We start from the raw sequence: 16,714 nt of genomic DNA, 5'->3' as shown, positions 1-16,714 counted from the left end.
CAGCAAAGCTGCACCCTCTCACGCTGGCTAGAACAGACGTTGCAGAAGGGTTATGCCCTCCAATTCCATCGGACCCCACCCCCATTCAGGAGAATGGTGGAGACGGTGATGAAAACGGCCGAAAAAGTGGCCGCTCTGGTTTCAGAGATTACGGAACTTTTGGCGAAGGAGGCGGTCACAGTAGTTCCCCAGGAGCAAAGGAACAAAGGGCTATATTCGCCCTACTTCCTGGTGCCCAAAAAGACGGGGGGAATGAGGCCGATATTGGATTTACGCATTCTCAACGAGAGCGTAACCAAACGGCCCTTTCGAATGCTAATGACAAAACGTCTGCTGGAATGTGTCCAGAAAGGAGACTTTTGTACGAGCATAGACCTAAAGGACGCGTACTTTCATGTGCCGGTACAGTCGCGTCACAGGAAGTTTCTGCGATTCGCCTTTCAAGGGGTGACGTATGAATACACGAGGATGCCATTTGGGTACGCCCTGGCACCTCGCACGTTTTCAAAGTGTGTGAAGGCGGCATTGGAACCGTTGCGTCGTCAGGGAATACGGCTACTAGCCTACCTAGACGACCTACTGGTTCTCGCCCCGTCAGCAGAGCTGGCGATCACTCACACGACACAGACAGTGATTCATCTCACATGTCTGGAGTTCGCTGTGAATTGGAAAAAGAGCGCGCCCTGGCCCAGTCATCAGATTGTCTATCTGGGGATACAGCTAGACACTAATGATGAGGGCTTGAATTTCGGACCCCCGAAGGGTAGCCTTGTTGCTAGCCCTGAGGAAGTGTCATCCGAATCACACGGTGACGGCGCTGTCGATCATGTCACTTTTGGGTCTCATGTCATCAGCCCACTCTGTGGTTCCGCTGGGACTCCTGCACATGCGCAGGATGCAGCGATGGTTCGCCCAACTAAGACTAGACCCATTGCGTCAACGTCATCGGTTGGTGGTGGTTCCCCTCTCGCTCAGTGCAGATCTGAACTATTGGAGAAACACGCACGTTCTCACGCACGGAGTCCCGATAGGCAAAGTGTCCTCTTACATCCCGGTGTTCACAGATGCGTCTCTGATGGGATGGGGAGGGACATGTCAGACCCAAGCGATAGGAGGTGTGTGGCCTCTTTCGAGTCGCCACATCAACCTCTTGGAGTTGGAAACGGTTCGACTGGTTTTGACCCACTTCGCGTCTATCCTTCCGGGTCGCGATGTGCTGGTCTGGTCAGACAACCGGACCACAGTAGCTCACATAAATCGCCAAGGAGGAGTCAGGTCTCCTGCTCTCCATCGGGCGGCAGAGGAATTGTGGCTGTGGGCTCACGAGCACCTTCGCTCATTGAGAGCAGCACACAATCCGGGCTACTTGAACGTAGGAGCAGACCTCATGTCAAGAGGGGGTCTTCGAGACGACGAGTGGTGTCTGCATCCGAAATTTGGAAACAGTTCGGGAGAGCCGAGGTGGATCTATTCGCGTCACGCGTGAACGCGCAATGTCCCCTATGGTTCTCTCTGAGGGAACAGGAAGAACCGCCACTGGGAAGAGACGCTTTTGCGCACCACCCGTGGCCGAGAGTTCTTCTGTATGCATTCCCTCCGCTGTCCTGCATTCTCCCACTGTTAGCCAGGGTGAGGTCAGGAGGGCTGTCAGTGATACTGGTAGCCCCCGATCGCCCAGGGGCTCCTTGGTTTGCGGAGATGAGTCAGATTGTTACGGATACAGGTATCCTGTGTTTTTGTGTGTTTCTACTCCTTCTGCCCTAATTACAGGTGTCCTGTATGTTCCTGATTGGTGGTCGTTGAGGTGTCTGCTGATTGGACCAATCAGTGAACATTCCTGTGCATTGCACCACCTGTTACTCGTTTTTTCAATCACACATCCCATTATATGAAAACCAGTCACTTGTGTTAGTTGTGAGAGAGAGAGAATATTTCTGTATGTTAGTATGGACACTGTGGTGTCCTGTTTTTGTTTACTCACTAAGTTGCTGGTTACTCTGGTTGGTAATTCTGTTAGACCACTGTTTTGTATGTGAGTAATGGATACTGTGATGTCCTGTGTTTAGAGTACTCATTAATTTGCTGGTTACTCTGTTTGGTAACTATTGTGTGTTTCTGGGAAAAGGGGAGTTTGAGCTAGCTGCCCTTGGGCATACATTTCCCGTAGAAAGAACTGTCTATAACCACTAGTTAGACCTGAGCGGACCACCCACTGTATTTTTGTATGGTAGCAGTAGCCTAGCGGTTCTTGAGGCAGGCAAGATCAGTTTAGGGGTGTTTTACACTATTGTTTCATTTCTTGGGTCCTGCTCAGCCCTTTTTCCCAAACCGTTACCGTGTGTTCAGAAATAAACCATTTGTGTTTGACGGTAGTTCATGGTTGTTGTGTCATATTTGTTCTCACTGTTCCATGCCACACTTATAATTTACATGAATTATGTTACGGGTCTCATGTCCATCACCCTAGACGTTCAAAGCCACGGGGTTCGTAACATAAAGTGGGGGTTCGTCCGGGATACTATCCCATGCTACTCATGCAAATTAGTAAGTGTCTGGTTCAGTGTTGAGCTTGGCAGCTGTCCTACCTGTTTTTTTTGTGTGTTCAGTAGTCGACGGCTCGTGTTGCTAGTAGGATGGCTACTTTTGAGTTGGAAGCATTTTTGGAAAACCCTACGTGGGAGGTTTTTGAGAATTGCCGTAGAGTGGATCTACAGGTTTTGGCTGACCACTTTTCTGTACCCATACCGAGGGGTTTAGTGAAAGCAGAAGTTAGGGAAGTAGTGCTAGCGATATTGTTGAAAGAGCGAGTGCTTGAGTTACCGCCGCCTGAGTCTGCTGCTCCTGTAGGGGAGGTGGTGGCTGTTCCTGTAAGCCCATCAGTGTCTGAGGACGAGGCTAAGGCTCCGGCCACATTGCCCCATTATGACCCACTCTCCCCACTGACTGACAGTGATGCCAGGATGGATGTCCGCTTGACACGGCTCCAAATGGAGGCGGAAGAGCGGGCACAAATCAGGCTAGACAAACTGGAGACGCGTAAGATGGAGCTGGAGACGCGTAGGCTTGATCAAGAACTGGAGATGCGTAAAATGGAACTAGAGGCAGAAACAGCGAGGTTAGTCTCTGCTAATACTATGCCTGCTAGTGAGCCATCCTCACCAGCTGTGTCATCTGCTACGTTTGATATTAGTAGGCAGATCACCTTGGTACCTGTGTTCAGGGAGTCAGAGGTTGATTCCTATTTCAGTGTGTTTGAACGTATAGCGGTAGCATTGAAATGGCCCGAAGAGGTATGGTGCCTATTACTTCAGTGTAAACTAACAGGTAAAGCCCAAGAGGTTCTGGCAGCGCTACCTCTTGAAGACAGTTTGAATTATGAAGTGGTCAAAGCTACTGTTCCTCGTGCCTATGAGCTTGTTCCTGAGGCATATCGACAGAGATTTAGGTCTCATAAAAAGTCTCCTACTCAGACTTATGTGGAGTTTGCTAGAGACAAAGGAAATCTGTTTGACAAATGGCACAGTGCTAGTAAGGTAACTGATTTTAACTCTCTACGGGAGTTAATCTTGTTAGAAGAGTTTAAAAATTGCTTACCGGAACGCATTGTAGTTTATCTGAACGAACAGAAAGTATCCTCACTGTCGGAAGCGTCTGTATTGGCAGACGAGTTTGTGTTGACGCATAAAAGCGTGTTTTCGGCTCGTACGGAGAGCAGGGCTGCGGAGTAGCTAACTTTTAGTCCTAATCGACCAGCAGTACATCCAGCACGCCCAAAAGATGTGCGTCACTGTTTCTATTGTCATAAGGTGGGACATATGGTTAATGATTGCTTTCTGCTAAAACGCAAACCGGGGATGCCTCAGCACGCCAGGCCGCCAACGGGTGTTGGGCTGATTCGTACGGTTGTAAGGCCGAAATCAAGACAGAGGCCTCATAGTGAATGTGGTTTGAAAGTCCCTGTTCCAGATCACAGTTATGAACCGTTCATTTTTGAGGGGTTTGTTTCTATATCAGATGACGAAGCGTCTCAGCGTCCAGTTAGAATCCTCAGAGATACTGGTGCGGCGCAGTCGTTCATACTAGCTGATGTGTTGCCCTTGTCTAATAATACATATTGTGGTTCCAGTGTGTTAGTACAAGGAATTGAAATGGGATTTGTCCCAGTGCCATTGCACTTTGTGAACGTACACTCTGAGTTAGTCAGTGGATTGTTCAGAGTTGGCGTACGTCCTATGTTGCCAGTAAAAGGTGTGACATTTATAATGGGCAACGATATTGCCGGAGGAAAGGTGATACCCGTATTGGAGGTATTGGATAAAGGTGACCAGTCTCTCTCCGAGGAGCTGGCACAGGGTTATCCAGATGTGTTCCCCGCTTGTGCTGTCACACGTGCTCAAGCACGACAAGTGGGTGAAGTGATATATTTGTCGAACACAATTCTATTCAGAGAGTGTGACCCAGAGGATAGTTCGGGTGCTACCTCTGGTAAGCTGGTGCAGTCTGACCAACAGCCCAGAGAAAGGAAGAAGGATGTGGAACTTGTTGCTGAGGCAATACAGTTACCAGTTACTCGTGAGCAGCTGATCGCTAACCAACAGGTTGACATTAGTCTGGCTAAATGTTTTTCTAGTGTTGTCTCAGAGGAGGAGCTAAAGAAGAAAAGCATGGCATACTTCATTGATGGTAATCTCCTCATGCGTAAATGGACATCCCATGTTGACGCTGGCGGAGATTGGAATGCTGTTTACCAAATAGTGATTCCTACAGCCTTTCGACAAAATGTTTTATCCCTCGCTCATGATCACCAGTGGTCCGGACATCTGGGAGTCACCAAGACTTATGATCGAGTTTTGCGACATTTCTTTTGGCCTGGCTTAAAACAAGATGTGGCTCGGTTCTGTCGGACTTGCCACACCTGTCAAGTAGTTGGGAAACCGAACCAGGTTATTTCCCCCGCGCCTCTTTGTCCCATACCGGCCATAGGTGAACCCTTCGAACATGTGATGGTTGATTGTGTTGGACCATTACCAAAAACAAAATCTGGTAACCAGTTTATGTTGACAATTATGTGTGTGGCCACCAGGTACCCAGAGGCCATTCCTCTGCGAAGGATTACTGCTCCAGTGGTGAGTAAAGCGTTGATCAAATTCTTCTCAACTTTTGGGTTACCTAAGGTGATACAAACTGATCAGGGTACAAATTTCCTTTCTAAACTTTTCAAACAAGTGTTAAAATTCTTGTCAGTTACACACCGTGTGTCAAGCGCATATCACCCAGAGTCTCAGGGTGCGCTTGAACGTTGGCATCAGACCCTGAAGTCTATGCTCCGTAAATATTGCTTGGAATCTGAGAAAGATTGGGATGAGGGAGTTCCTCTAGTGTTGTTTGCTGTCCGTGAGACAGTACAGGAATCCCTAGGGTTCAGCCCAGCTGAACTGGTGTTTGGACACACCATGAGAGGACCTATGAAAGTCCTTAAGGATCAGTTTTTGTCACAAGAGTTGTGTGTGAAAGAAAATGTGTTGGACTACGTTAGTCGCTTTCGTGAGCGCCTACATGCTGCCTGTGCTCTAGCAAAGGAAGCGCTGTCTTCCTCACAGAAACGGATGAAACGACACTATGACACACAGGCTGTTTCTCGTTCACTGCAGCCAGGTGACCGAGTTCTTGTATTGTTGCCTGTGCCAGGAGCATCATTGTCAGCACGTTTCTCTGGTCTTTATGTCATTGAAAAGAAACTAAGTGAAACTGACTACGTGATACAGACTCCTGATAGAAAACGCCAATCTCGTGTGTGCCACGTTAACATGTTGAAGACATACCACACCAGACCCGTCACTCAGGTAGACAGTCCAGAGAAACTGGCCGAGTCGGCTGTCTCTATTGCTGCTACGGCTGTAGTGGGAGGTCATGTTAATGATGTGGACGGAGATGGTTTGGAGTTGCGCAATACTCAGCAGCAGTGTGCTAGATTGCCCAATTCAGAGATGCTGCTGTCTCTCCCGTCAAGCCTGATTCATTTAACGGACAGACAGTCAGATGATATTGTGAGACTATTACACAGCTTTCCATGTCTTTTTAATGATGTTCCTACATGTACAAATGTGTTAGAACATGACATTAATGTTGGAAACACTGCACCTATCAAGCAACATGCTTATCGTGTCAACGTCGCTAAGAGAAAGATAATGAGGGGTGAGGTCGGTTATTTGCTGGAGAATAACCTGGCTATGCCAAGTTCAAGTCCTTGGAGTTCTCCGTGCATTCTGGTTCCTAAACCTGATGGGACATCCAGATTATGTACGGACTATCGGAAAGTCAATGCTGTCACAGTGCCCGACTCGTTCCCGTTACCCAGACTGGATGACTGTATTGATACTGTTGGTGCTGCTACTTATGTAACCAAACTAGATCTTCTAAAAGGTTACTGGCAGGTGCCGTTAACCCCACGTGCCTCCGACATCTCTGCCTTTGTGACCCCAGATCACTTCCTACAATATGCTGTCATGGCATTTGGGATGCGGAACGCACCAGCCACTTTCCAATGCCTGGTTAACACAGTATTGGCTGGAGTTCCTAATTGTAGTGCTTACCTTGATGATCTGGTCATTTATTCAACTGAGTGGTCTGATCATGTTAAAACTCTAAGGGTAGTGTGTGAACGTCTAGCAACCGCTTCTCTAACCCTGAACTTAGCAAAGTGCGAGTTTGGGAAGGCCACTGTTACTTATCTTGGTAAACAGGTCGGCCATGGTCAGGTGCGCCCTGTAGATGCCAAGGTCTCAGCTATAAACGCATTTCCCGCACCTACCACCAGAAGAGAGCTACGCCGTTTTTTAGGGATGGTTGGCTACTACCATAGTTTCTGTAAAAATTTCTCTGTGGTAGTTGCTCCATTAACGGATTTGCTCAGTCCGGCGAGAAAATTTGTATGGTCTGAAGATTGTTGTACTGCTTTCAACACTGCTAAAGCACTCTTATGTAGTACTCCTGTTCTTGCTGCGCCAGATTTTGAACGACCGTTTAAACTGGAGGTAGATGCAAGTGCCAGAGGTGCTGGTGCTGTTCTACTGCAGCAGGGCCAGAGTGGAGTGGACCATCCTGTCTGTTATTTTTCACGGAAATTTAACAAATGTCAGACGAACTATTCCACCATTGAACAAGAAGCTCTAGCTTTGTTGTTAGCTCTGCAGTACTTTGAAGTTTATGTTGGTTCCAGTGCATTACCAGTGATAGTGTATACTGACCATAACCCCTTAGTTTTTCTCCACCGGATGTACAACCAGAACCAACGCCTTATGCGTTGGGCACTTGTCGTGCAAAATTATAATTTGGAGATCAGCCACAAAAAGGGGTTGGATAATGTGTTGGCAGATGCTTTGTCTCGTGTGTAATGATCTAGGTTTTTTTTTTTATTCCGGCAGGATGATTATTGAATTTTGGGTGTTGTGATGGTACGTGTGTCGCAAACCATTGTGGTTTGCTCTTTTAAGGGTGGGAGTGTTACGGATACAGGTATCCTGTGTTTTTGTGTGTTTCTACTCCTTCTGCCCTAATCACAGGTGTCCTGTATGTTCCTGATTGGTGGTCGTTGAGGTGTCTGCTGATTGGACCAATCAGTGAACATTCCTGTGCATTGCACCACCTGTTACTCATTTTTTCAATCACACATCCCATTATATGAAAACCAGTCACTTGTGTTAGTTGTGAGAGAGAGAGAATATTTCCGTATGTGAGTATGGACACTGTGGTGTCCTGTTTTTGTTTACTCACTAAGTTGCTGGTTACTCTGGTTGGTAATTCTGTTAGACCACTGTTTTGTATGTGAGTAATGGATACTGTGATGTCCTGTGTTTAGAGTACTCATTAATTTGCTGGTTACTCTGTTTGGTAACTATTGTGTGTTTCTGGGAAAAGGGGAGTTTGAGCTAGCTGCCCTTGGGCATACATTTCCCGTAGAAAGAACTGTCTATAACCACTAGTTAGACCTGAGCGGACCACCCACTGTATTTTTGTATGGTAGCAGTAGCCTAGCGGTTCTTGAGGCAGGCAAGATCAGTTTAGGGGTGTTTTACACTATTGTTTCATTTCTTGGGTCCTGCTCAGCCCTTTTTCCCAAACCGTTACCGTGTGTTCAGAAATAAACCATTTGTGTTTGACGGTAGTTCATGGTTGTTGTGTCATATTTGTTCTCACTGTTCCATGCCACACTTATAATTTACATGAATTATGTTACGGGTCTCATGTCCATCACCCTAGACGTTCAAAGCCACGGGGTTCGTAACACAGATGTTGATTGCGCCACCTTGGCCAATTCCACATCGACGGGACGCATTGTCTCATGCGGGGGGCACGATAGGGCAGTTGCCCATAATCGGCCAACCACTGAAGGCCTGGCTGCTGAGAGGGACAGGCTAGCGCGCCGTGGGTTATCTGATGCAGTGATCAGGACCATACAGGGTTCACGTGCCAGTTCCACTTCTAAGATGTATGCCAGTAGATGGAACGTGTTTTCACAATGGTGTGTTACACAAGGTGTAGACCCCATGAGCTGTCAGGTTGAGAGTATTCTCTCTTTCCTACAGCTTCTGTTTGATAAGCAGCGATCGCCCGCCACCATTAAGGTGTTTGCAGCGGCGATTTCAGCTTGTCACGAGGGGTTTGGCAGAGACAATGTCTTTAGCCACCCTCTAGTGAAACGTTTCTTATTAGGAACGCTGCGGCTTAGGCCAACACCTAGAGCCACGCTTCCTCAGTGGGATTTGGCTTTGGTACTCGAAGCGCTATGTAAGTCGCTGTTCGAGCCATTGAATCAAATACCCCTCAAGATGCTGTCTGTGAAGACAGCACTGTTGCTCACTTTGACTACGGCTAAGCGTGTTAGTGATTTGTGTGCTCTTTCGATGAGACCCGACTGCCTGGCCATTAATGGCGATCTGAGCAGAGCGGTGTTACGTCCTAACCCAGCATTTGTGCCGAAGGTTATTAGGAGTTCATATAGGTCACAGACCGTGGAGCTGTGGGCTTTTTCTCCTCCTCCTCATAGAGAGAGGAGTGAGGAAAGGCTCCATCGCCTGTGCCCAGTACGCGCCTTGGCGTGTTACGTCGAGCGCACAGCAGCGATTAGGTCATCGCCTCAGCTGTTTGTGTGTCATGGTGCTGCTGCACTAGGTAGACCACTTTCGAAACAGCGTCTGTCTCATTGGCTTTGTGAGGGCATTGAGACAGCTTATGAGGCAGCGGGCGACAACTGCCTCAGGGTATCAGAGCTCACTCCACTCGTGGAGTAGCAGCTTCTACTGCCCTTTCAGAGGAACAGGGGTAGAGGATATATGTAGAGCGGCGTCATGGTCAACACCGTCTCCATTTATCCGTTTCTATCTCTTGGATATGTCTTCTAACTCTTTGGCTCAGTCTGTACTCAGCGTGGCTGAAGGGAGACTTTGAGCTAGGAGGAGAGGAATGCAGGACTGTGGAGACAAGGTCTCTATCAGGTCCGCTTCTGATAGAAGGACATATTTTTGGAATGACTCCTGACTGACAGGTTCAGTACAGTAGAGGGCATGTATTCATCTGCCCACCAGTGAGTCACTGGAGTGAGGCGGAATGATGGGGGATAATAGTAGTAACTTGGTTACGATGCTATTAGACCAGTCATGACAATTTGACGGAATGTGACGTCATCTATCTGTTTGTTCAGATTAGTATGCATCATGTTCTGGGATCTGCCCACTAATCTCTGGGGTTCCATTGATTGAGTGAGGCGGCCTACCGTGTACACAATGTAGAGTGACACTTTGTGTCATTCCATTAGTGGTCGGTAGTATTGTAACAGGATATTGAGGTACCATCTATCTGCTAGTACAGATTAGTATGGCCTGTATTCTGGTGATCCGCCCACTAGTCATTGGTGTTGCCATTGGACTAGGTGGGGCAGGTTTTTAACCGATGACGCAGTATATTGTGACAGTGGTTACAGTACTGCGGAAATTGGTTGCAGCCATTGCTAGGCCTGACCTTTTCATTTTGATGGGAAGTGTTGGGTTCGGCAGGGAGTACATTTTGGAGCGCTACGCTCCGCCTTAAACCAATAGGAGCAGAGCTCCCCTATGGGGCGGAGCTCCACGATATAGAACGATTAGTTACCGGAGTGTAACTCCAGTTCTATGAGTGGAGCGGAGCCCCATAGGACTTAAGGCCCTGCCGACCCTCTCTAGTCTCGCTGAAGATGAATATCTCGGGAGGCTGATTGAGGGGAGGCATCCCCTCTTATAGGGACACCTGTACTCCTATTGGCTGTAGGTGTGTGCATCATTTTGTCTCAGGCTGATGCTGCCTTAGGGCAGTGGGTAAACCAATAGGAGCAGAGCTCCCCTATGGGGCTCCGCTCCACTCATAGAACTGGAGTTACACTCCGGTAACTAATCGTTCCTGCTTGTTCTTGGGGCATTTTGCCTTCAGTTTTGCCTTCAGCAAGTGAAATGCATGCTCAATTGGATTCAGGTCAGGTGATTGACTTGGCCATTGCAGAACATTCCACTTTTTTGCCTTAAAAGAGTATTGGGTTGCTTTCGCAGTATGCTTCGGGTCATTGTCCATCTGCACTGTGAAGCGCCGTCCAATGAGTTTTGAAGCATTTGGCTGAATCTGAGCAGATAATATAGCCCTAAACACTTCAGAATTCATCCTGCTGCTTTTGTCAGCAGTCATATCATAATAAATACAAGGGAACCAGTTCCATTGGCAGCCATACATGCCCACGCCATAACACTACCTCCACCATGCTTCACAGATGAGGTGGTATGCTTAGAATCAAGAGTAGTTCCTTCCCTTCTCCATGCTCTTCTCTTCCCATCATTCTGGTACAAGTTGATCTTTGTCTCATCTGTCCATAGGATGTTGTTCCAGAACTGTACAGGCTTTTTTAGATGTTTTTTTGGCAAACTCTAATCTGGTCTTCCTATTTCTGAGGCTTACCAATGGTTTACATCTTGTGGTAAACCCTCTGTATTTACTCTGGTGAAGTCTTCTCTTGATTGTTGACTTTGACACAGATACACCTACCTCCTGGAGGGTGTTCTTGATCTGGCCAACTGTTGTGAAGGGGTTTTTCTTCACCAGGGAAATAATTATTCTGTTTCCGTGGTCTTCCGTGCCTTTTGGTGTTCCTGAGCTCACCAGTGCATTCTTTCTTTTTAAGAATGTACCAAATAGTTGATTTGGCCACACCTAATGTTTTTGCTATCTCTCTGATGGGTTTGTTTAGATTTTTTCAGCCTAATGATGGCTTGCTTCACTGGTATTGACAGCTCTTTGGACTTCATATTGAGGGTTAACAGCAACAGATTCCAAATTCAAATGCCACACTTGAAATCAACTCTAGACCTTTTATCTGCTTACTTGTAAATTAACTAATGAGGGAATAACACACACCTGGCCATGGAACAGCTGAGCAGCCAATTGTGCAATTTACTTTTGGTCCCTTAAAAAGGGGGGGGGGGGGGGCACAAATAAAAAGTGCTGTAATTCCTATACCGTTCACCCGATTTGGATGTAAATACCCTCAAATTAAAGCTGAAAGTCTGCCCTTTCAGCTCATATTCATTATTTAATTTAAACTCCAATATGTTGTGGTAGACAGCTAAAATAATAATAACTTGGTCAATGTCCAAATATTTCAAGTCAAGGGGTCTAAATACTTTCCGAATGCACTGTATATGCCATTTAGCAGATGCTTTTATCCATAGCGACTTAGTCATGAGTGCATACGTTTTAAGTATGGGTGGTCCTGGAAATCGAACCCACTATCCTGGCATTGTAAGCACCATGCTCTACCAACTGAGCTACGGAAAACCACTACCCTGACAGGAGGCGGGGTTGTTTTGAGAGGAGTTAGAATAGAACATTAAGCCAGGAACAGTGAGGCATATAGAATGATAATACAACTAGACAGCCGTGTATTGAGTCAAGAACTTTACCCTCAATGAGCAGTCCTGATGTTAGTCTGATGTTAGAAGCCATGTCTCCCGAGTTTCTCTCTCCTCTTCCTCTCTCATCCTGTCCATCTCGGTCTGACCATCTGTCTTGTCTTTCCCTCCCCAGGCTCCCCTACATGTCGCTGTCTGACAGGGTTCACTGGTCCCAACTGTAACCTACACACCTGTAAGAACTACTGTCAAAACGGAGGGAACTGCACGGTCAGCACTGGCAACCAGCCCACCTGCCGCTGCCCTGCTGACTTCCTGGGAGACCAGTGCCAGTATCGTGAGTCTGTCTCGCTGTCTGTCTCGCTGTCTGTCTCGCTGTCTGTCTCGCTGTCTGTCTCGCTGTCTTAGCTTCTTTTTTATTGAATATTGTCTTGTGCTGTTCTTGTCTAACTGTTAGCATTTGTATGTTTTTGTAGAAAATATTATACAGTTAAAAAGTTACACCCGATGACATCAAATGTTACATTTTAAAAACAGTTATTTTCAAACACTATGAGATTCGCGGTGATGTGGGGAGCAATAAAATACCTTCCCTCTGGCTAGAAACTCATTGCAGGTTTTGAAAATCAACATTTTTCTTTGTTTTAAAGGACCCCTCAGAGGAAGTTGCCGTCACCATTTAATTCCTGTCCTAGTGCGGAAATGCTGGTTTGGTTCCACCCTCCGAACAGCGACGTATGGCTCCTTAAATATTGATTAATCGGGCATGCACATCTCCACCTTCCTCCGTGTGCACGGCCCATACGGTCATACTCTGCGAATTGTATACACACTAAAAAGTCAGGGTAGCTTTTTTAATCGCTAACTTACGGAGCACAGCACAGCTAGCTAGGAGAAGGCGGAAGACCATCCACTCAATTCAATTCAAAGGGCTTTATTGGCATGGGAAACATATGTTTACATTGTCAAAGCAAGTGAAATAGACAATAAACAAAAGGGAAATAAACAACCAGAAATTAACAGGCGATGCAGTAATAAATAAATAAAAATCCCCACGCTACAGACCTCTGTCTATATTGGTCCACTAATACAGAACTAGTAAAGGACCAGTGCACTACTTTTGTGAAAATGGTTTAACTAAATATATTTATATTTGAGTGTTTACCAGCATTTGTAACTTGAGTCTGATAATTATCTGTACAAAACAGTTAATCTGATAATACTTGTGGAATATAAAAATACTTGCTTGATATGTTTTCCAGTTTCTTGAAATACTACTTATTTCTATGTGGAAACTGAAATGGTCTATTCATTCCTTTTACATTTTAGTGGACGTTCTTATCCAGAGCAACTTACATTAGTGAGGGCATACATTTTCATACTTTTTTATACTGGTCCCCCATGGGAATTGAACCCACAACCCTAGCATTGCAAGCGCCATGCTCTACCAACTGAGCCACATCATCACAAACCACTTGATGTCTCAATGTACTCAATTACTGTATTGTGCATTGTTTTTCTTCATGGTGATGGAAAGTCTACAGGAACAAACCTGTAGGCAAAAAATTGTTGTTTTATATGTTATTTGATCAAGAAATATTTTATTTGATGTGGATGTTTTGGGTCTTTGCCCATAACGTTGCACCTTTTAATGTAAATGTTTCAGGACAGGGTTTTGTTCTTTGTAGATTCCATTAGAATGACGATCGTAGAGAAAGGGACAGGGCAACCACTCTTACAATTCCAAATATTGAATCCTGCAAGATACTCTTTTTTATTATACAACAACCTTTTTTGCCAAAGCGGAGATAAAAAAATATATATATGTTGCCCACGCTACAGACTTCTATATCGGTCCACTAATACAGGACTAGTAAAGGCCCAGTGCAATACCTTTTATTGTTTCAAAATAAATAATAACAAGTTGTGTTGTGACAAGGTAGGGGGGTATACAGAAGATAGCCCTATTTGGTAAAAGACCAAGTCCATATTATGGCAAGAACAGCTCAAATAAGCAAAGAGAAACGACAGACCATCATTACTTTAAGACATGAAGGTCAGTTAATCTGGAAAATTTCAAGAACTTTGAAAGTTTCTTCAAGTGCAGTCGCAAAAACCATCAAGCGCTATGATGAAACTGGCTCTCATGAGGACCGCCACAGGAAAGGAAGACCCAGAGTTACCTCTGCTGCAGAGGATAAGTTCATTAGAGTTAGCAGCCTCAGAAATTGCAGCCCAAATAAATGCTTCACAGAGTTCAAGTAACAGACACATCTCAACATCAACTGTTCAGGGGAGACTGCGTGAATCAAGCCTTCATGGTCGAATTTCTGCAAAGAAACCACTACTAAAGGGCACCAATAAGAAGAAGAAGAGACTTGCTTGGGCCAAGAAACACGAACAATGGATATTATACCGGTGAAAATCTGTCCTTTGGTCTAAGTCCAAATTTGAGATTTTTGGTTCCAACCGCTGTGTCTGTGAGACGCAGAGTAGGTGAACAGATGATCTCCGCATGTGTGGTTCCCACCGTGAAGCATGGAGGAGGAGGTGTGATGGTGTGGGGGTGATTTGCTGGTGACACTGTCTGTGATTTATTTAGAATTTAAGGCACACTTAACCAGCATGGCTACCACAGCATTCTGCAGCGATACACCATCCCATCTGGTTTGCGTTTAGTGGGACTATAATTTGTTTTTCAACAGGACAATGACCCAAAACACACCTCCAGGCTGTGTAAGGGCTATTTTACCAAGAAGGAGAGTGATGGAGTGCTGCATCAGATGACCTGGCTCCCACAATCCCCCGACCTCAACCCAATTGAGATGGTTTGGGTTGAGTTGGACTGCAGAATGAAGGAAAAGCAGCCAACAAGTGCTCAGCATAAGTGGGAACTCCTTCAAGACTATTGGAAAAGCATTCCAGGTGAAGCTGGTTGAGAGAATGCCAAGAGTGTGCAAAGCTGTCATCAAGGCAAAGGGTGGCTACTTTGAAGAATTCTCAAATATAAAATATATTTTGATTTGTTTAAGACTTTATTGGTTACTACATAATTCCATATGTGTTATTTCATAGTTTTGATGTCTTAACTATTATTCTACAATGTAGAAAATAGTCAAAATAAAGAAAAACCCTTGAATGAGTAGGTGTGTCCAAACCTTTGACTGGTACTGTGTGTGTGTGTGTGTGTGTGTGTGTGTGTGTGTGTGTGTACTGTGCATTCGGAAAGGATTCAGACCCCTTGATTTTTTTCCTACATATTGTTACGTTACTGCCTCATTCTAAAAATGATTAAATTATTGTTTTCCGTCATCAATCTACACACAATACCCCATAATGACCCAAAGCAAAAAATGGTTTTAGAAATGTTTGCTAATTTATTAAAAATTATAACATTAAATATCACATTTACGTAAGTATTCAGACCCTTTACTCAGTACTTTGTTAAAGCATATTTGGTAGCGATTACAGCCTCAAGTCTTCTTGTGTATGACGCTACAAGCTTGGCATACCTGTATTAGGGGAGTTTCTCCCATTCTTCTCTGCTGATCCTCTCAAGCTCTGTCAGGTTGGATGAGGAGCGTCGCTGCACAGCTATTTTCAGGTCTCTCCAGAAATGTTTGATTGGGTTCAAGTCCGGGCCCTGGCTGGGCCACTCTAGGACATTCAGAGACTTGTCCCAAAGCCACTCCTGCGTTGTCTTGGCTGTGTGCTTAGGGTCGTTGTCCTGTTGGAAGGTGAACCTTCAACCCAGTCTGAGGTCCTGAGCACTCTGGAGCAGGTTTTCATCAAAGATCTCTCTGTACTTTGCTCCATTCATCTTTCCCTCGATCCTGACTAGCCTCCCAGTCCTTGCCGCTGAAAAACGTCCCCACAGCATGATGCTACCCCCACCATGCTTCACCGTAGGGATGGTGCCAGGTTTCCTCCAGACGTGACGCTTGGCATTCAGGCCAAAGAATTCAATCTTGGTTTCATCAGACCAGAGAATATTGTTTCTCATGGTCTGAGAGTCCTTTAGGTGCCTTTTGGCAAACTCCAAGCGGGCTGTCATGTGCCTTTTACTGAGGAGTGGCTTCCGTCTGGCCACTCTACCATAAAGGCCTGATTTGGTGGAGTGCTGCAGAGATGATTGTCCTTCTGGAAGTTTCTCCCATCTTCACAGAGGAACTCTGGAGCTCTGTCAGAGTGACCATCAGGTTCTTGGTCACCTCCCTGAACAAGGCCCTTCTCCCCCGATTGCTTAGTTTGGCCGGGCGGCCAGCTCTAGGAAGAGTCTTGGTGGTTCCAAACTTCTTACATTTAAGAATGATGGATGCCACTGTGTTCTTGGGGACTTTCAATGCTGCATAATTTTTTTTACCCTTCACCAGATCTGTGCCTCGACACAATTCTGTCTCGGAGCTCTACGGAGAATTCCTTCGACCTCATGGCTTGGTTTTTGCTCAGACATGCACTGTCAACTGTGGGACCTTATATAGACAGGTGTGTGCCTTTCCAAATCCTGTCCAATCAATTGAATTTACCACAGGTGGACTCCAATCAAGTTTTAGAAACATCTCAAGGATGATCAATGGAAACAGGATGCACCTGAGCTCAATTTCGAGTCTCATAGCAAAGAGTCTGAATACTTATGTAAATAAGGTATTTCTGTTTTTTATTTTTAATACATTTGCAAACATTCCTAAAAACCTGTTTTCGCTTTGTCATTATGGGATATTATGTGTAGATTGATGAGGGAAACATTTAATTTAATCCATTTTAGAATAAGGCTGTAACGTAACAAA

At 45.6% G+C, this 16,714-nt stretch overlaps 1 protein-coding gene across 2 annotated transcripts in view; it reads left to right on the top strand.

Moving 5' to 3' along the window:
- LOC311133845 (low-density lipoprotein receptor-related protein 1-like) overlaps positions 1–16,714 on the top strand; it is a gene marked incomplete at its 5' end in the record, with an annotated part of 189,959 nt that overhangs the window by 163,739 nt on the left and 9,506 nt on the right. For both annotated transcript variants that reach the window (XM_084167441.1, XM_084167442.1), the window contains one exon: positions 12,103–12,264. In XM_084167441.1, the coding sequence (XP_084023567.1) occupies positions 12,103–12,264 (162 nt within the window). The remainder of the gene's footprint in view (positions 1–12,102; positions 12,265–16,714) is intronic.

Source organism: Coregonus lavaretus (genome assembly GCF_964263955.1).
Source record: "Coregonus lavaretus genome assembly, chromosome: 8".
In the NCBI taxonomy this organism is placed as follows: Eukaryota; Metazoa; Chordata; class Actinopteri; order Salmoniformes; family Salmonidae; genus Coregonus; species Coregonus lavaretus.
Note: the sequence above shows the minus strand (reverse complement) of the source record. Positions and strands in the feature narration are given on the sequence as shown.